Here is a 20,454-nt window from a genome sequence, read left to right on the forward strand (position 1 = left end):
GCAGCTTTGACTCCTGTGTCTACACATATCCGTTCCTCTGGCAAATTCACTGTCCTCTCCCCCACCTGCTGACACATGCAAGTTATTTTGAGCCCTAAACTTTAGATGGATACTGTTGGGGAAAGATGTCACAGAAGATGGGGAGGAATGGACTAGGGAGACCTGGTTCCCCAGAGGGAAGAGCCCTCTGGGACACTGGGCTCAGGGCTTGTCTCTAACAAGGCGATCCAGGCTCCTCAAGACAGGGAGAAAGGAGTACCCTTAGAAATGTGAGGAGACCCTAGTGCCTCTTATGTGTACCAAGGCTTCCTTGGGGGCCGACAGGCATCTCCAGATTTGACCTGGGCATCAGCCTTAGCAGAATGAAACACCTGGAAGAGGGACACTTCTGAGCTTTCGGTGACCCGCGTCAGAATGACAGCAGCAAGCTGTTGCTGGCAGCCAGGATGAAAATCATGCTACTGTGTCCTGCCCGGGGCATTTTGCTTCTGGGCCATGAGCAGAGCAGCAGAAGTCCATGCACTTCAGTTTCCCAGTGGATAAGGTGGGGATCTGCCGTCTAGCACTGGGTGCTCGGCCTCCGTGCATCTCCAGACAGAAGGCGAGTGTAGGTGTTTTACCATCTCTGTTCCCCTTTCTAAGTCTGCATCCACTGGGGAAATCTTCCCCCACTAAGGCACAATTAAATTTCCCAAATTAATTATGCACCTGACAGCAGGGTTGGTGATTTCCTAATTCCCACTGTAATTACAAGGCAGAATCAGTCACCCTGGTCTCCCTAGTGGGTGTGGGCTGTGCAGCGAGCATGGCATTTGGTCTGAACCTGGCTGGGGCTGTGCACTTGCAGGGGGGCGTTGTGGCTGGGGGTGGGGTAGGGGAATCTTCCACCCTCAGCAGACACAAAGCGAGTTCCTGACCTGTCCTGAGCTGTCTCTCAGCTCTGTCCTAAGATCACATGGGCTCAGGAAGGGAGGTGATGGAGCTGTGACCATGAGGTGCTGTGAAGTGGCTAGGATGGTGAGCTTTTCTAGACAGGACCATCAGAAGTGAAGAGATGGCCCGTAGGCTGTGTCTGGGGCTCAGGTGGTAGGTGGGATGAGAGAAAGGGGTGGGGGCAGAGTGTCTGGGCAGTCAGGGTCAGTGTGCTATTCATAGATCACTTCCGGGTTTATTCTTTTGTTGCTGTTGTCGTGCTCCGGGCAGATGGAAGACCAGCACTTTCTCTTGAGCCACACCCCACCCTTCAAGTTCATTCTTGGTTACAACCCCAGGGGACTTGGACACTAATGCCATTTCCATCTGGGAAGGCATGAAGCCCTCAGAGTGACAGTGAGCAGACCAAGGATGATGATAAGAAAGAGAGTGGTCCACGTGGCTCCAGGATGAAGGTTGGGACAACAGAGCCTCCCACCATGGGCATCCCAGGATTACAGTGGAACACACTTTGGCTCTGGTCTCAGACAGGCCCTGGCAGGAGAGCAGCTCAGAGCAGCCTTCATGAGGAATGAATGCAACCCCTGACCGCAATGCTGCCCTTCCAAGCCACAAGCCCTGGCAGGCAGCATCACCGTGGCTTCAGGGACCACGGAATTACATCTCTCTCAAAATGTTCCTTTTTAAAATTTTAATTGCCGTGACCGACATAATCCTGCTTATCTCCATCCACCCTTGATGGCAGATTTATCGTAATGAACTGTAACTGTGCCGCCTCTGATCTCTGAAGGCTGTTTATTTTCTAAGTTATCGTGGGTTCCATGTTGGAGGACAGTCTGCTGCTAGCCTGGAAAGTGGGTTTCCACAACGGCTTGCTTGGTCTTACAGTCTCTGCAGCTCAGCCTTTTCCCTTGGGATCTGGGAGACAGGCAAAGTTCCCCCTGTTGTGTGTTCAGTGCGCTCCCTGAAGACAGCCCTGCCGTTGGCCTCAGGATACCTATCCTACCTTGTCTAGCTGCCCACAGTCCTGCTGCATAGTGTCATTCTGGCTGACTGTTCTAGGAGGACATGTGACCTCCTATTCCTAGCAGACCAACTGAAGTTAAAACATGGAGTGTGGGGGCTGGAGAGATGGCTCAGAGGTTGAGAGCATTGGCTGCTCTTCCGGAAGCCCTGAGTTCAATTCCCAGCAACCACATGGTGGCTCACAACCATCTGTAATGGGATCTGATGTCCTCTTCTGGTGTGTCTGAAGAAAACTACAGTGTACTCACATAATACATAAAAAAACATGGAGTGTGCCTAGTCTAGATGCCTAGACCCTAGAGGGTGATGCCACCAGGCATGTGTGCCCTGTTCCATCAGTAGCATACCCAGGAGAGGCAACTGGGGAGTACAGTCCCACTTCACAGTCTTTATAGGTGCTGGCCTTCTGCCTGGATACCTACAGGGACCCACTAACCCTCCATGTATTCCAGACTCTGTTCTTTGTTACCTCCCTGGGAAGAACATGCCAGTTTCATTCTGTTGCCATGATAAACACCATGATCAAAGCAACTTATGAGAGAAAGTAGGTTATTTCAGTGTACAGGTTGCAATCTCATTTCTAACAGGTTGAAGTCAGGACAGGAACTTGAAGCAGAAGCCATGGAGGAATGCTGCTTATGGGGCTTGTCTTCTGGTTTGCCCATAGACCCATGCTTGGTTAGCTTTCTACATAGCCCAGGACCATCTATGTATGGAATGGTGCCACCCACAGTGGGCTTAGCCCTTCTATGTCAGTTAACAATGGAGACAATCCTCCACACAGGGGAGAAGTGCACCCTGGGCAGTCACTGATGGGAGGCTCACTTCACTTGGTCCTCTTGGTGATTCTGGGGGAGGTGTGGTTCCCCTCATTTCAGAGCAGAGACCCCTGAAGACCAGCAAGCTGAGTGAGCAAGCTGCCCAGGGTCACTGTGGCCTCTGTGGGAGTGAGACACAGCTCTGGGGTGCTTGCTGTCCTCCGGGAAGTGAGCTGCTCTTTTCAGGCTGTGGGTGCTGACAGGCTGTGGGCCTCTCAGGAATCCAGGAATGTTTGCAGACAGCACTCTGCAGGAAAATGACTGTCCCCTTGAGTGAAAAAGGCCACGCTCATCTGTGCCTCCACAGCTGGACCTTGAAGGGAAAACTTGTACTCAGAGCCACAGCCTTCCCTCAGTGTTCCAACTCCCTGTTTTCCTCACTGTTTTCTCCTCCCAGGAGGTGCTGGTCCCCAACGCTGTCTCCTTTGGGGGCCGTGTGAGGTAGGGATGAAGTTCTGGGCCTAGGAGCCTATGGCCTATGCTTGCTTGCTTCTTCCATGTTGTGGTACTCTTCAGAAAGAACATGTTTGCTGTCCTCTGTCAGGCAATGACAAGCCTGACCCTTCCTAGGAGCTACTGGTGTGGCCCTGCCCAGCAAACCTGGGGGGATAAGTACTCTATATTTTCCATCCTACCAGATCAGAATCGATGGAGACCATCCTACCTGGCCACAAAGGCTGCCAACATCATCACTAGGGTCGCTGACAGCCCTGCTTTGAGAATCTACAACAGTTAGTGACTTTGGCATTGGGGGCTTTGCCCCTTCTGTGGACTGGAAGGTGGCATGGTCACAGCCTGGGTTCCTGGAGGCACGCCCAGCTGTGAAAGTAGTACCACCACTGCAGGATGACAGCCATGTGCCCGGAGTAGTAGCAGCAATGTCTGTGCCAGGAAGAGAAGCAGGTGATCCCAGGGACAGGGGCCTCCTTTGGCCTGGAGGCTGACAAGAAAGTTCTGAAGACTGCCAGGTGGGGCAGAGCTTTTGTAGAAGTCCCATCCATGTGATGTAAAACCTGTGGAACACCACGGGGAGCTCAGATCCTTTCTCCTCACAGTCTAACTCCATCCTTGGTGACCAAGCAAGTGATGCCACCTCCCATTTGCCTCCTGATCTGCATGGGAAGAGCAGCCTGCAGGTCTTCAGTCACAGAGGGGCTGGAGAAGGGACCATTGTCTGAAAGGTCTCAGCATGTTGGCACCTTTGACGCTCTGCCTACTGTGTTCTCAAGTGTCTGTGCAGCTGTCCTTGGTGTGTCCTACCTCAGTGGATTGTTTCCTGCCTACAGATCTGCTCTTGTCCCTTCCTTGCTGCTTTCCTGGAGCAGATAGCCTGCCTCATAAGTCTCCGGGACCATCCTCATTGGAACCTGTGAGAAATGTCCACCCATATTCCTGACCAATCCCCTTTCTCTCAGCTCTTTGTAACTCTTTGGCCAGGTCCCCAAGTCCCAGGTCCCCTCTAGACCTGAGGTTTCACTATATGCTCAGGTAATACCATCCTTGGGCCCTAGGAAATACCCACACTTTCTCCAGGTTCTGGTAAACCTTCTTTCCTTCCTCCGGGATATTGAGAGACCCCTATATTTTCCCTAGGCTTTCAGGTGGCCCCCACACCTCACTGGAATTCTGAGGTTCTGTTCTCTGGTCCCTTCTTGTACATGTGTGGCCCTGTAGGCAGGAACATGTCTGGCAAAATAGCAGTTGACTTCACTGTACAGAGGGTCCTTGAGGCTCCTGCCTGGCCAAATTTAACCCTTTCAGTGCTATCTGTGAGGAGGGCTGGGGGCTGCCTGGAAGAGGAGGGGCCTGGACAATAGTAGTAGGCACTGAGATCTTCCCACAATGTGAAGTCACACCCAGGGGCACTGAATACCTCTTTGCCCACCACTCCAGCACAAGGCCTCAGCATGGGATACGCCCAGGAAGTCTGTGGAAGGGTTTCTTGCAAAGGATTGAATTCTCAGAGTAAAGGAGGTGCCAAGGCCAGAAACCAGATTATCTGGGCCAAGTTCACAACAACATTTCCATTTCTGGGTGCTAGTTGGACTGCAGGCAAGGGTTTAGAGGAATGTGTGGGGTTGGTCAGCACAGCCCACTTCATTCCAGAACCGTCTGCCAGCAAATCTCACAGTATTCAGCACGCAGGGCCATTGCAGATGTAGCAGAGGCCAAACAAGTGTGTAGTCTGGTCAGAGGATCAGCCCCACAAGATGGAATCTGCACTTTCGGTGTTCAGACCTAAGAAACCTGGAGCCTCCGGTGTCCCCTACTTCCTCTCTCCAGCCCATGGCTGAGCTGCCTGAGGGTCAGTGCTGGGTAAGAAAGGTTCCTGAACCCACGATAACTCTCCTAGGTGATGACATGTTGCCCCCATGTCAAAGTGTCCACTGATCCGTTGCTAGTACATTAGCAGGTACTAGGATGGGTCTGCAGACACGGCTGGGGAGAGAGGTGGCATTGGGAAGGCTCTGGGGGTCTGGGGGATGGGGCATGCCATGTCTCAGTCCCAAGTTGATAGGACAAACCTGAAGCTGGTACCTGGCTCCTGAGGTTGCTCTACCTTAGGCCATCAAGTTCCCCGTGCCTCAGTTTCCTTATCTGCTCACAGGCAGCCATAACCATGTTCCAGCTATGTTGGGTGCCCCTGAGGTTACCTTCGGTCTGTTGCACAGGTCCAGCATGGCAGGGGTATGGGGTATAGGGAGGCTCTGTTCTGTTTCTCAGAATCCAGATGTCCTTCACATCAGGAGAGTCTGATGGACTTTTCTTTGTTGGTGTTGCTTTGGCTTGGTTTTGTTTTCACTTCATGATGTTGCAAAAGCCAGAGGCACTCTGTAGAAACCACATTGCAAGCTTTGATCTTTTCCAGGCTGGCCATATGTAAGAGCCTTTCTGACAACGCTGGGCAGCAGAGAGGGGAAACACACAGGCTGCAGGGCTGGATGTTCTGAATCTATGTACTCAACATGTTATATAAAACAGTCAACGCTTCCTCACAGCACAGGCTATGTAGATGATTTTGCCATTGAACATTAGCAGGAGTGCGCTGAGCACACCTGAAGTAACCTGGCCTCTGCTCACATATTCTGGTGCGTTAGGCAGGCTGGAATCTATGTGAATTTTTTTTACTTACGATGTTTTTAATTTAGGATTGGGTTTTGGGGACCATAGTTCATCATGAGCAGAAAGAGATCTGTTTGATGACCTGCCTGGCCCATTCTTCCTGCACCCGTTCATGCAGCTCACCTCACTGGCCAACACTCTGTTCCTTATTTTACACTCAGACTCTCAAGCCACATTCCAGAATTTTCCTGAATGACACCATTGTCCTTAATATGTACCCTAGAGTGGTGATTCTCTGTCCATAACTGATCCTGGGAGGGCTGGTTAGGAAGTCAGGGTAATGGCAGGTCTTATAGAACCTCCGGGCCTCGTGCAGCCTGTGGTCTGTGTGACTGTTGGTATCTCATCTGTTCCTATTGTCACATCACACTTCCTGTCATCTCAGGACAGGCTTCTCCACATCTCCAACATGCATCACCTCTGCTCAGAGCCCATGTTCAAGCCTACTCTTGGTGGTAGGTCCCCATATCTCCCCGACTCGGCCTCAGTTTCCCTATAAACAAAGCGCTTGTTGGTGCTTGTCTCCAGAGTGGAGAGGGGCAACTGGAGGTGCCCTGCAGGGTGTCAGATGTAGACTCTTGAATATCACAGGGCATAAGGTGCACACGGTCACAGGGACAGTGCAGTGTCAGAGGGCAGTCCTCTGAGTGGCAGCAAGGTGGCCCTGGGCAGCATTGGTTTCTTTTGGATGCCACCTCTACATTCATCCTCTGTTTTCAGGATGGACGTGAGCACCTGTCCTGGTCCCTCTCCACACACATAAACTCCATGACCTCCACAAGTGCAGGCCCTGCCCTGGGACGGGACTTGCAGGTGGCCTCAATGGGAGGGCCGGGGGATGCCTGCCTGGTGGATGCATAAGCTTCTCATACCTGTGCATGCTTTCCAGGTTAGCAATGGGAGCTGAGTGTGCAAGCAGGGCCTCATGGTGGGCGGAGGGGGAGAATGTGGCCCACCAGTGAAATAATTATAGAATATGAAAATGGCTTAATGAAATCATTTTTAAAAGAGAATGTGTGCAAACACTCGGCAATTAAGCAGTCAATTCGCAAATAGCAATTTTCCGACTGTGCTCGCCTTCCGTGCGTCTACTAGCCTGGTTTTAGACTCTAGGTTTTTAATTTTTTAATTTAAATGAGTGAAAATTAGAATGGTCTCACTTGGCCCTGCAGGGAAAATAGTTGGACAGTTTGGATCCTGAAAGCTAGGAAGTCTCCTAAGAGTGTGCCCTGTTGTGGGGCAGGAGATGCTTCTTGAGTGCTACTGTCCCCTCCCTGCTCTCTCCTTCCTCCTTCCCATCCTTCCTTAGTATCAAGGCTGGTGCATGGACAAAAACTCACTTTTGCATGGCAAACCTGCCCAGAGAGGGAAACCTGCTAGCCTAAGGTCACACAGCCTTCAGGTCTGATACCCAGAGCATCAGAAAAGGTGGCTGACAAGCATTGGTTGTCAGTTGGGTGCTTGGCTGGTAGACCTTTAGATAATCTTGGTGAGCTTGTTGTGACTGAATCTGGCAGCCTTTTGCAAGGGGATAGTCTTCAGCCCAGTGCTAGCTGGAGGGTTCCACCATGGACCTGCCCGGACTGCTTGCTGGGCACTGAGGCAGGCTGTATGCTAATTCCAAGGCTTATCTGAGGCGGTAAATGCCTCCATTTCCTTGCCTGCATTCAGGGTCCCCTGAGAGACCATTCCAGCCAGTAGAGAAGGTGAGTTCCCAATGGACAAGCTGTGGCATCTCCCCACTTTGGCCCCCAGCATCTGTCCTGCTCACCCTGGCCTGGGGCAGAGCTGAGCCCAGTGCTACTCCTGCTAAGGCCTTTGCTCTGTGGCAACTGACACATTCTCGATCACCGCTGACCCCTGGCTGCTTCCAGCAGACCTGAGCCAGCAGGTTGTCCTCCCAGAGGCAACATTACCCCATGACTGCATGTTCCCTGGGCCCTTCAGTGGTCCCAGCAAGGGGCTCCTTGTTCTTGGGTCCTGGGCTTTTCTGTGCTTTGTGCCTTTTCCTCAGCATGAATGGCTGCCTGGGGGTTGGTGAAGCCACAGGCCTGTTGGGTATCCCATTGCTGTCTACTCTCTGCCTGTCCCTGAATCATCAACGAAAAGTAGAAGGTGTAATCAGGAGTCAGGTGCCATGAGCGTCTAATTGGGAGTCACCTGGGTTAACAGGCCGTGCCCGATAACTACAGCTGCCTGTGTGAATGAACAGACGTGTTCCAAACCCCACAATAGAGCCTTACCATCACCGGGTCTTTATGCAGCTCTGGACTTAGGGTCCAAATCTCCTGTGAAGACCGAGGAAGGTACTAGAGTGATACAGCCACAAGCCAAGGAGACCTGGAGCCCCCAGGCACTGCGGATGAAGGTTCCAGGCCCTAGACTTGGATCTGGGGCTGGGCAAGCTTGATCACTGATATTGAAGCCCCCAGTTTGAGGTGGTTCTGAGGCATCAAGGAGAACCTAACTCATCTTCCCTGTCCATCCTCACTCTTCTTCCTACCCATTTTTCCCCTACTTCCCAGAGCTGGAATGGCCTGGGTTGCTTGACTCCTGCAGTTTGTGTAGCTTTGAAAATACAGGGTTAGAGTTAGAATCAGGAGTTCAAGGCCACTCTCTTCCTGTGCTACACGGACTCTGCAAGACACCAGGTGAGGCTGCTGTGTTACCTTGTTGGGGAAATGTGACAATCCCTGTACACTTTCAGTCTCATCTTCTCCACCTCCTGATACTGTGGACCAACTGACAAGTGGTCACTCCACTGTTCCTGAGTATCTCAATCTCCCACAGACCAAGTGAGAGCCAGACCAGATTTTTCTGGGATGAGGCCTCCTGCCCTGCAGAGGGGCAGGGTCCATCATCTCTCAGGTGACCTCTGTCCCAGCAGCCTGTCCTTAGGAGGAACCAGTGTGTTCCAAAGAACCCTTTTACTCGTGTTTTGTCTTCTTCTGAGACACCCCACCCAAGTCTTTCTCATTGGTCCCTTGAGCTCCTCGGAGTGAATCTCTGTTGTACACCTGTCACCGCTGTTGGGTGTCTGTTTGCTTGAGAAGCAGGTGCCCATGGGGCTGATGATGGCAGGTGGGCATGTGTATAACTACTGACTGGGAAGGCACAGCCAGGCCCAGATTCCCCCATAACTTTTTTATGAGGACCCATTCAACCAATGCTTTTGCTAGGGATCTAGGGCTGAGACCAGATGACAGTTACTGAAAGGTGCAGGGTACCTGCAGGGTAAGGACATCGGTCACAGGTTTTGCGATGATAAGGACCTCAGAGGCTGCTGACTCTAGTCCTCAGTGTCTCAGAGGAGAGTGATTTTGATTCTCTAGTTGGCAGCCCAGAGCCCCGGCAGCTCAAAGCAGTGGACACCAAACCCAGGGGGGGACTCCTCCCCAGGATGGGTGGGTGAGGAGAAGGTGAAAGAGGGTCAGAAGGAGGCGACACAGTCCCTGGAGCACTCCCAACTTAATCCCATCTCCAGCCAGGCTCTATCCACAGCAAGGGCTGTCCTGACTTCCAGCTCGGCTTTGGATTTCTTAAGAAGCACATTTCTGATCAGTGTCACATGGCCTCCATGTCACCTACGTTCCCTCCAGCTCTTCCCATACACCATTTTTCCGGTCCGACCTGAGAACAGGCCCCGCCGCTACAGTCTGAACTCCTGATTCTAACTGTAGCCACAGTGACCCTCCTGACAGAGCAGCCTAGTGGCAGTGACAAACCCTATGTATTGCTGTGCATACTACAACCAGGCTCTCTAAGGGGACTTCACATGACCACTTAGCTGACCTACTGGGACAGAGCTTTCCAGGTGAGGACTTTGCCCACATGGACCCTGCCCCTTCCTTGGGGCCACCCCTGATCTCATCTATGTCCACACCTGGAGTCCTGACCCAGCATGTTAGGAATAGGGGCCATGGGACTTATGCAAACACTGTTGGTCACAGTACAAAGACAAAGGACAGTTGTGACTGTGATACAGAGGAGACCTAAGCATGTGGATGAGAGAAAGAAGGAAGGCTCCTGCTGAGGGACTGTTACCACAGAACATTCTAGAAGATGCAAAGCTGGCAACAATGATAAGATCAGTGCTGCCCACGGCTAGAGGTCTGGTGGGTAGCAGGCTGGGCCTAGAGGGTGTTTAGGGCAATGAAGGGACTCCATTTTGCTTGATGTCACAGTGGCGGATGCCTGTCATATTAAGTCTATTGGGTCAGCGGGCCCTCATCAGAGTTATGGGCTCTGTGACAATGGTGTGTTTGTTGACTCATCCTTGGGACAAATGTAACCTTTGAGGGAGGGAGTGTAGTGGCAGAGAGAAACTGTGTATAGAGCCAGGGGTGTGGGTATTCTGAGCTTACCTCACCGTTTTGTAGTTATCTGGAAACTGCAATAAAATGAAGTCTATTAACTAAAACTAGGAGCAGGTGAAATTAATTTTAGTAATGATTTTAATTAACTCAGTATATCCAGAATATTAGTATGTCAATATGTAATCTACATAAAACTGACAATGAGGTATTTTACATTCTTTCTGGGCCCGAAGCCTTTGAAATCAGTGTTTTACAGTTTTTCTGCTTTGGGCCAGATGGGCCACACATTCCAAGTGCTATGGACTCAAGCTGCCGTGGCTGTGGTACTGTAAAGCGGGACCAGCCCTCTCTACCCCTCCCCTGTGCTGTTCTTGTTTGTCCAGACCTGACTGTCCCCTGCCACTCCAGCCCATCAGCCACCATGTACTGAACCCATCATATGCCTACATGTCCTGCAGACCAGGTACAAAAGTGCCCACTTTGGGACAGAGCAGTGCTGTCATTCATGCTGTTACCTCCTAACCCTGGAACCTACACAGGTGCTTCCTCTCTCGGAGGAAGGGGCTTGGCATGTGGGATTGAGCACTGCCGAGGGTGACTCTTGGGGATTGTCTTTTGAGTCCTGGGTACTCACTGGGACCAGGAAAGGAGGAATTTTGTTCAGAAGCAGTGAGTGGTATGATACACACAGAACTGGGGAATGGGCTTCAGAAACAGATGCAGGCCACAAGCCCAGTAGATCAGTGGTTCTCAACTGTCCTAATACTGCCATCCTTGTGGTGACCTAGCACTAAAGGTATTTTGTTGCTATTTCATACCTGTAATTTTACTACTGTCATGAATCAAAATGTAAACATCTGTGTGTTCCAGTGGTCTTAGGTGACCCCTGTGAAATGGTTGTTCAGCCCCCAGAGGGGTCATGACTCACAGGTTGAAAGCCACTGCTCTGGAGGCAAGGCCATAGACTGTTTCTCAGCTTCCAGAAGAGATCAACACATCTGTTTTAGTTCCTAGAATCCCCAATTCTGACTTCTCTGAGCTTTCTGAGCTTACCGACTTTTAAGAATTGTGATGTGAGAGGTTGTTATGTCAGCCTCAGGGCCCTCACATTGTGCCCCTCCCCCCACTCTGAGTCTTTACCCTGCCCAGGAGCACCTCAAGGCATGTGGACCGGGAAGGTCCTGGTGGGGGAGGGAAGGGGCTGGATGAATTGTGGTGACTGGGAGAGTCAGCAGGTCAGGCTGGTGAGATGAGGTGCAAGGCAGTTGGGTTCTGAGGGGCAGCTGGGCACTGTGGGCATCCTTGTTAATGTCCCACAGGATCCCATGGACCTTCATCTGCAATGCTGCCCTCTTGTCCCCTACCACCTCTTTATTATTCTTTCTGACCTACTTCCCCCTTTATCTCTGTCTCAGCCTGTCCCTCCCCAGTCTGTGTCTCAGTGTATCTTCTTTCTCAGTCTGTTTCTATCTCTGTCTCTTCCTTATAGTCCCCTGTCTGTCTGTCTGTCTGTCTGTATCTCTCTCCCCTATATGTGTGTCTCTGACTTTGCGTCTTTGCTCCCCCCTTCTCTCTTTGGAATGCCCCATCTGTGTCCTGTGGCAACTGCATGATGTTAAGGAATTGAAAACGAGCCTTCTGCTGTTCTTGAAGTCCTAGCCCTGAGAGAAGGTGGCATCTTGGGGGCTAGTTCCTTTGGCGGAGCTGACGGAGAATCTATTTCCATTCTCTTCAGCTCCTGGGGCTGAAGCCCTCTCTAGCAGTGGTCTCTATCCTTGCATGGCCCCTCCAGTGTGGCCTTCCCTTATCCTGATGACATCTGAGAGCTATATTTCACTAATGTTCTTGGCTGATGTGTTTTTAAAGATACTGGTCAACCAGGGGCAGGTACCTTTCCCTAGAAGTCTATCCCTTCTTGCTTTGGGTCCCTGTGCATATCTCTTTGTCCCTGAATGTCTGTGACCCAGAGATCCCACCACCTCTGGGTCCCCTGGTGCCTGCATTGCTATTCCTCCTCTGGTGTGATAGCATTTTGTTACCTTCCTTAGCAGCTGCCTGTCTCCCTTCCTTAATAGGTGTCCTAGACCACAGGAGCACTCACTGGGTGCTGCTCCCTGTGGCTACCCCACACCCATGGGTGCTGCTGAGTTCCTAGCTGTGGGCAGCTCCTGTAGTGAAGAGGATGGGGAAGAAGCTGGAGCAGGTGGTCTGGGGCTGAGGCAGAGAGGAGCAGGAGGGAAGGGGTAGGCTGCGAGGGGCTACGGAACAGGATCAGGTCTCGGGATCAGGATCAGGAAAGGGCAGCCAGAGATCCATCTGCATTAGGCTATGGGCACTGAGCTTATAAACAACCATTGTTTCTACAGGGCTCTGGGGCGTGTGGATCGATTTCTGCTAATGGGGCCTCTCACTTCCCCCTTACCAATGAAAATCAATTCTCTGCGGTTTGGAAAGCAAATATGCCCTGATTAGACAGCATGATCATGGTGTCATCTTTGTTCTCTTGCTCCAGTCTTCCCAGGGAAGCCTGAAGTAGCCAGATGGTCCCCAGGGATCATACCCCTGTGGGGGCAATCCTGAGAGTCCAAAGATGGGGAGGGGACTGTCTTTTGTCTTGGCCTGAGGGACCTTGTGATCCTGATGTTTATAAAGGATCTTGGTGTGGCCACCAAGCCCAGTGATAGTAAATTCAGCCATCTTCCTGGAACTGCTTCACCTCAAGATCCAGGGAGGAGCTAGCCCTGCAGAACAGTGAGCACAGACTGGGGAAGGGGATCGTCAGACCCTATGGGGTGGAGTGTTTACACTAAGGTGTCATGGCCTCATTTCAGGCCCAGAGCAAGAAACTTTGGCCTCCTCCAGCCTCTCTGTAGGCCCAGAGAAGGGAAGATGCTACTGAGGCACACAGCAAGTACAGGTGGCAGGCAGTATCGCAGCCAGGGTTCAAGTCCAGGTACCACATGATGCTGAGATCTTAGGCAGAAACATTGACTACAGCTAGGGCCCCATCTAGCCTGACTCCCCCATGCACTTGGCATAGTCTGCAGTTCCCACATATTTTAGATGTGTTTTTATCATTTTAAAATTTACTTTGTGTACACTGGTGTTCTCTTTCTGTGTGAGGATATCAGGACCCCAGGAACTGAAATTACAGATAATTATGAATGGCCTTGTGGGTGCTAGGAATTGAACCTGGGTCCTTTGGAAGAGCAGCCAATGCTCTTAACCACTGAGTCATCTCTCCAGCCCCTATCTGTATTGTGTTTTACTTGTGTGTAGGTCTGTATCTCCATATGGGTATGTGCCCATGAGTACAGTTGCCCAAAGAGTACACAGGCTTTGGATTCCCTGGAGCTAGAGCTGGGGAGCTGGAAACCAAACTCAGGTCCTTGGGAAGAGCAGCAAGTGCTCTTAACTGCTGAGCCATCTCTCCAACCCAAGTTCCCATGTGTTTTAATGAGCCATCATGGGAAGCCATTGTGACTTACACACCAATGTAGAGGCAGTTCCATGGTTTGATGTGCCAATGGATCAGAGCACAGACCCTAGCGTGTCTCTCCTTCTTGGTTTTGGTGGCCTGAGGGCTTCAGGGCTCAGAGAGCTATGATTGGTACTTTCTGCCTGCTCACTTTAATAATGAGGAAAAGAGCCAGGAGGGACTTAATGGAGGTCGTGTAGAGTTACTGGCTTGTTCTACCTTCGTGAGCTCACAGGACCAGCTCCTGGTGGCAGGGATCCTGGAGTCTGATTCTCAGCAGGCACAAAGCTTTCCTCTGTTTTCCTGTGGTCTTGTGCTCATGGTAGGGGTCAGCCTGGGCCTGGATACTCCCGGAGGAACGGAACATTCAGAGAAGGCAATGGATGAGCAGAACAGAGCAGAGGGGTCTCAGCTCAGTCAGTGGCCATGCGGAACCCGCTGTGACCTGGCATCAGATGGGGCAGCATTTGAACCCTAAGTCTGCTGCTCGTCAGCTGAGTGGCCACTGTCCCCTAGGTGCCTACTGCTCATCTGTGAAATGGACAAAACAGCATAGATCTTCAGGGTTTGGGGAAGGATCAGTAAACTCTGACGTCTGAGATGGGTTGGTGCTATACACCTTTAAGCCCAGCATTTGTAAGGCAAAGGCAGGCTGATCTCAAAGTTTGAGGCCAGCCTGGTCTATAGAGTGAGTTCCAGGACATCCAGGCTATACAGAGAAACTGTCTCCAACAAACAAACAACAAACAAGCAGTTCTGACTTGTAGTCCTCCCTCCAGACTTAGACCATAATGTAAACCTTAGCAAACCTGCTGTCCGCAAGGGAACCTGGGCTCCTACCTGCACTTGGGGCAGAAACATGCTCCCCCTGGAAGGAGGGAGAGGACAGCACTGGACCCAGTTCTCAGCTCTACCATCACTGGCACAGCATGGTGCTGCAAAGCCTACCCCTGGAGGGCATGTGCTGACAGTTGTCTCTGTTCCCATAGGTCCTCAGATTTTGGGACAACCTACACGAAGCTTAATCTCCAGCCTGGTGTCACCACTGTCATCGACAACTTCTATATCTGCCCAGCTAACAAAAGAAAGGTATGTATGATGTGCGGGGCCAGGGTGTCCAGCCTTGGGATCTTGCTCACCATGGCTACCTGTATCGCTGATCTGGTCCTGCAGTGGGACAGTGGTCTGGTGTGAGGTAGTGCCCCTCAGCTCTTGTTGCTTTGGTTAATTTTGATGAGTGTATTTGAAATTATCAGTTGGGTCCTTGGAGGAGACCCCGCTTGCTTATCTAGGGCATATCCATCTTCTGTCCCCAAGGCAACATCCAGCTGGCAGGCAGGGAGGAGAGTCAGCCAACTGGTTCCATCCGCCTCAGAGTCCTGAAGGCAGGAGACCCCAGCATGAAGTCAGGAGAACAACCTGCATGTTGCACTCAGTCTAGAGAAGCAGTCCCAAGGTCACAGGACAGGACTCAGACAGAGCAGAATTCAAATCCTGGTTTACTTCTCTGTGCCTTGGTTTCCCAGTAGGAAAAATGGGATGTAGCCCACATCTCACAGAGACTAGTGAGCCCTGCACAGTGCTCCTGATCAGCACCCGAGCCCCAGAGGTACTTGGGTAGTGGCAAAGAGAAATCCTAGCAGCTTGTTACAGGACACAGGCCCAGCTGTTCACAGCTTGAAGGCCTGTGCTCACAGATAAGATGACACAGAAATGGAGTTTATTGGAGACCTTGCCTTGAGGAGACAGGATGCTCTCAGATTTCCATGTTGGAGGATTCAGGTGAGCCAGCTTTTATAAGGAGGGGAGGAGAGGCATGGGGAACTGGGCATGAAGAATGCATACTGGGTGATGCCTTCACCATCACATCCCTGTCATGCTGTTCCCACCTCCAATACACACATATACATACACACATACACATACCATACACACCTAACACACATACAACATGTACAAAACAACCACACACCACACACACACACCCCACATACACACCTAACACACAACATATACACACCTAACACACAACATATACACAATAACACACACACCACACATACCACATACACAGTGACACACACACCATGCACACACACCCAACATAATACACACCTAACACACCACGCACACGCACAAACACACACACACACACACACACACATCAGACTTTGTCATTTACCCTGGCCTCCTGGGGCCAGTCATAAACATTCCAGCAAGTTAAGCATAATGCTTGGGTGCTTTGTGTTAGCGGATTCACAGAATTATAGAATTAAGGCGTAAGGAAGCCATTACTCCTGCTGCTGCCTGCAGGTCACCAGATATTTCAGGTTCTAAAACCTAAAGAAATGTCGCTTAGAAGGTAACCTGTTAATCATGTAGGTGTGCCTTTGCTTCTGTTTGGTTGGTTACGGGCAAAGGAGGGGGAACAACATTTCTGCCAAGAGCCAACCCCAGAGGTGCAGCCCTGGTAGAGCCTGAGATATCCCACAGAGGGTGTGGGAACACTGGATGGTATTCCTGCTGAGGGCACCATGCACTCTGGAAGCTGTAGTACTGGCCAAGGTCCAGGGGCTCAGTGGGGCAGTGGAGCCAGACTGAGCAGGTCCCACTGCAGGTCAGCCAGGTTGGGGGACAGGTGTCTACAGAATGCTCACTGAGCTGCAGTCTAACTCAGCAGCCTGCTTTTCTTAAGGTTTATTTTTTATTCTTATTTTTTATGTGTACGAGTTTTTGCCTGTGTGAATGTATGTGTACCATGTGTATACCTGGTGCCCATGGAGGCTGGAAAAGGACATCAGATTCCTTGGAACTGGAGTTGCAGGTGGTTAGGAGCCACCATGTGAGGGCTTAGAACTGAACTCAGGTCTTCCGCAAGGGCAGCCAGTACTCTTAACTCCAGCCCCCTTCACAGCCTTTCAATGGGATCCCCTCTTGCCTGCTAAAGCAGGTCATCAGGTTTTATATTCTCTCCTTGACTTCTGCTACTGTAAAATCTTCCTCCTGGGCAGAATGGGAAGAGAGGCAGGAGGGCTTCTGCAGAGGACCAGGGCTCCTGGCCTTGGGGCTTTGGTAGGTAGGGAGGAGGAGGGTGGTTTGGCTTTAGCTGTCCCTGCCTCTCCCTAGACCCCTCCCTGATGCCTTACACAGGCAAACCTCACTCCACCTACAACTGTCCAGGCATGAGGCGTTGCCATCCGTTTTCCAGGACAGAAAACTGGAGGGAAAAGTGAGAGTCCCTTCATCACACACCTCATAGAAGGAGACCTGGGTCTGAAACTAGCTTCTCCTCAGTCTATGCTAAGGAGGCAGGACATTGTCTGTGCTCAGAGCAGCTAGGAGGCATCTGCTTACTGGAAACCCTGAGTGCATGGGAGAAACAGGGCAGACCCTTTGCCTCCCTGCCTGCTGTGGGTCCTTCCTGCTGCAGCTGTGACGGCGTGTATGGCAGAAGCGACTGGGGCCACTGCCTTGACCCCTCTGAGCCTTGGTGGCAGCCCAGGATATGGGCTCAGTAGAGAGTTCTGGAAAGGACCTTCGATGCAAACTCGTTCCCATTCAGGATACTGGCTTCCTCTGCAGATCCCTGGGATAGGAGATGAGACAGTGAGGCATTTGCAGTTTCAAAATGGGACAAACTAGCCCTGCTAGGGAGAGGCGGCTTGAATACTTCCTGGCTCCCTGGGCTCCCTGTGTCCATGCAAACCCAGCCCAGTCCTGCTCAGCTCACCTACATGTTGCCAGAGGCAGGGAAATGGCAGTTCTTTACCATATTCCAGACTCAGACTGCTGGCTGCCTGCTTGTGCTATCTGGCGAATCCTGTTTCCACTCTGGGCCTTGTTTCCCCTATGTGTAAATGAGGAGTGTAAACTGGAGACTGCACAAAGCACCACTTAGTTCTGTCATCCCAGTCTCTGCTGGCCTTCTCTCAGAAACCCCACGGGCAGAACAGTCCCTGGGGAAGCCATCCCAACTTTGCTGTGTGTCTACCTCAGCTGTCCATGTCCTTTGCAGGAGGCAGCTGGGTCTTCATGTTCCTCCCAGACAGGCTCCAGGTGTCCACTCATGGATCCAGGCAAAGATCTGACTGTACAGCAGGCTGAAGCCTGGTACTGAGACAGAATGCTTTTCCCAAGCCAGATACAGGCTGAGGACCTACTGTGACCCCATCCTTTGCTGGGTCTAGAAAGCTGCATGGAGAATTGTACCCTTCTAGAACCTTTGAGAGTCCAGTGGGGCCTGAGAACCTGGAGCCCATGCAATCTGTATGTGAGAGGATTAAAAAGAGAGTTGAAGGCAAATGTCACACCTGCCCCTCCCCCCAGGTGACTGTGACATGGGATGGTACAGCCCTCTCCCACAGGACACCTGTGTGAACCGCTCCCTGTTGTTGGGTAATGGACAGCTTTGCTGGAAAGCGGGAATCCGATTAGGAGACCATTTAGTAACAATTACAGTCCGAGCGGCTCTTTATGACTTCTTAGGAGATGGCTTTGTGAGTTATCTTCAGAATGAGCTCGCTTTGATTTTTGTCTCGCCTGCGGTATAATCAGAGTGCGGCCCTGGGCATGGCGTTCTGCCACCTCAGACATAACTCTGGCCCGTGACTTGATCCTCCGAGTCGCTGTGGTTCCCACACAGGCTTTAGGTGACAAACTCATCTCTGAATGGGCCCCGAGAGCGATAGAACATGGAGGAAGCGGGAAGGTCTGGTCTGGAGGGGTTGCCTAGCAAGAAACTGCTTTTAAGTATCATGTTTTGTATTAAAAATTTATGTGGATTGTCATCTTATACAAAGTGTCTGTGTTGAATTGAATGCTAAAATCTCCCATATGCACTGTCACCAAGAAAACGCCTGTTGAATGGATGGTATGGGGGAATGCTGATTTCCAGGCTCCCTGCCCACCACTGAGCCCTCCCTGGGGCTCATTGGTCTTCCTCCAGTCATTCCCCTCCCTCCCCCAAGGCTCATGAGAAGCCACCTGCCAGCCTTACAAGGTTGGGGAGATGGGGATCAAACTATAGCCCTGCATCTGGGAAGCTACCTTTATCACCAAGAGCCAGTGCCTGTGCTTTTGCAAAAGAGCCAGTGGTGGCAGGAAAGGGACGTGTCCTGTAGGACTCCATCATCAAGCAGGCTGCTGTGTGGAACCTTGCATACATATGTCCTGGCAGACCTTTCCCCCTCCCCCCACCCCCGGGGAAGCATAAAGAGCTGCTGTCTTATGATTTACATGGGAAAGAGAGAGGCCAGGTGGGGGGAGGTAAAAAAAAAAAAACCTTCCAAGAGTCCACACAAGTGAGCTAAGACTCCCTCAGCCCCAGGTGCCTCATCAAACGTTATCCCCATAGGACCCAGACAGCAGGAGACCTGTGCCAAGGTCCAGACCTAGAGCCGCACATAAGCCACTGTGTGATAGCTACTGTGGGTCCCAGTTCTTTGGATCTCCTTGGACTGTGTCACAAGGGAACCTCCAGCTCCTAATCATCTCTCTGCCACTAGCCTCAGCCCCTGCCTGTGGATTCCTCTGAAACCTTTTAAGCTGTATCCTGCTTTCAGTGCTGACTCTTGCTGGACTACATGAGATGTGGGATGGTACCAGCCTCCTGGATGCCTTTTCTGGGCTGGCTCTCTCTACACTGCTCTCTTTGTCAGTCTGTCTTCTCCACCAGATCTTCCCCTAAGGGGTGAGTCCACAGTGCTGAGCCCCCTCCCTGGCCTTGTTCCTGTTCCACCTCAGAGTGAGCCTCCTCCCTGCTCAGCTCAAGGAAGCCCTCAGGGAAATCCAGGTTCTCCTCTCCTCTCTTCTCCAGTGTGGACCAGAGCAGTGTGTAATCTAAGATCAGCTCAGGCTCCATGGCTCTGGCAGGGCAGGCTCACTTCTGAGCTTGGAGAGAACACTTGGGACAGCCCGGCTCCTTCCGCTGCTCTGATCCAGTGAGAGCACAGCAGTCTGGTGGCTCCCTCTAGCAGTGTAGAGGGTTTGAGGAGCTCAGATCTGATCTTGGTCCAGACTTAACTCAGAGATTTAACATCTGACCAAGAATGTGCCAGAAGGAAAGAAGGCCTGGGGGATGGAGATAACAAGAGCTTTGCGAGGACTTGGACCCCAGGATTTGTGCTTCGTAGCCTCAGCTTCTGCTTACTGGATGTTGCATTCAGATCACAAGATGCTCTCCTTGCATCCACTGTGAACCATACAGGATGACACGCGGCTTCACAGTGCAGTGCCTGGTGCTGGCAGCTGAAATCCTTAGCACCATGGTCACTGACGGGAGCTAGTAACACCCTTACCCTCAGTCCCAGGGTTGCTTTAAGAGTCTGAGTCAGGCTGTATAACTCAGAAGAGATCAGGCCCCCTACTGTGCATTTTTTCAGGGTCTCACCTTGGCTAACACCAGGCCGAAACTTCAGCATCTTCTGTATCTCCCACCAGCTGGGCCACGGACTCCCTGTGGACCAGAAGTGATCTGAAACACACATTTAACTCCATGTTCATGTTTGGACCGGGCATTGACAGAGCTGGCACATGGTACCTAAGTCCTTTCTTGCTGTAGAGGACAGCCCCTGACACAGCATATTGCATGTAGCCAGGCAGCCAGAACTCATATTCAATATACCTCGCCATATCTCAGGAACACGGGAAGGTGTGTGTGTATGTGTGTATACATGTGCATATGTATGTATACATGCCTATGTGTGTGTGTATGTATGTGTATATGTGTGTATGTATGTATACATGTGCATATATGTGTATA

At 51.4% G+C, this 20,454-nt stretch overlaps 1 protein-coding gene across 1 annotated transcript in view; it reads left to right on the forward strand.

Annotated features, from left to right (window-relative positions):
- Sorcs2 (sortilin related VPS10 domain containing receptor 2) overlaps positions 1-20,454 on the forward strand; it is a 224,583-nt gene that overhangs the window by 61,531 nt on the left and 142,598 nt on the right. Inside the window, exon 3 of the mRNA XM_028758294.1 lies at positions 14,684-14,783. Within this exon, the coding sequence (XP_028614127.1) occupies positions 14,684-14,783 (100 nt within the window). The remainder of the gene's footprint in view (positions 1-14,683; positions 14,784-20,454) is intronic.

Source organism: Grammomys surdaster, unplaced genomic scaffold (genome assembly GCF_004785775.1).
Source record: "Grammomys surdaster isolate TR1022 unplaced genomic scaffold, NIH_TR_1.0 126187, whole genome shotgun sequence".
Taxonomy (NCBI): Eukaryota; Metazoa; Chordata; class Mammalia; order Rodentia; family Muridae; genus Grammomys; species Grammomys surdaster.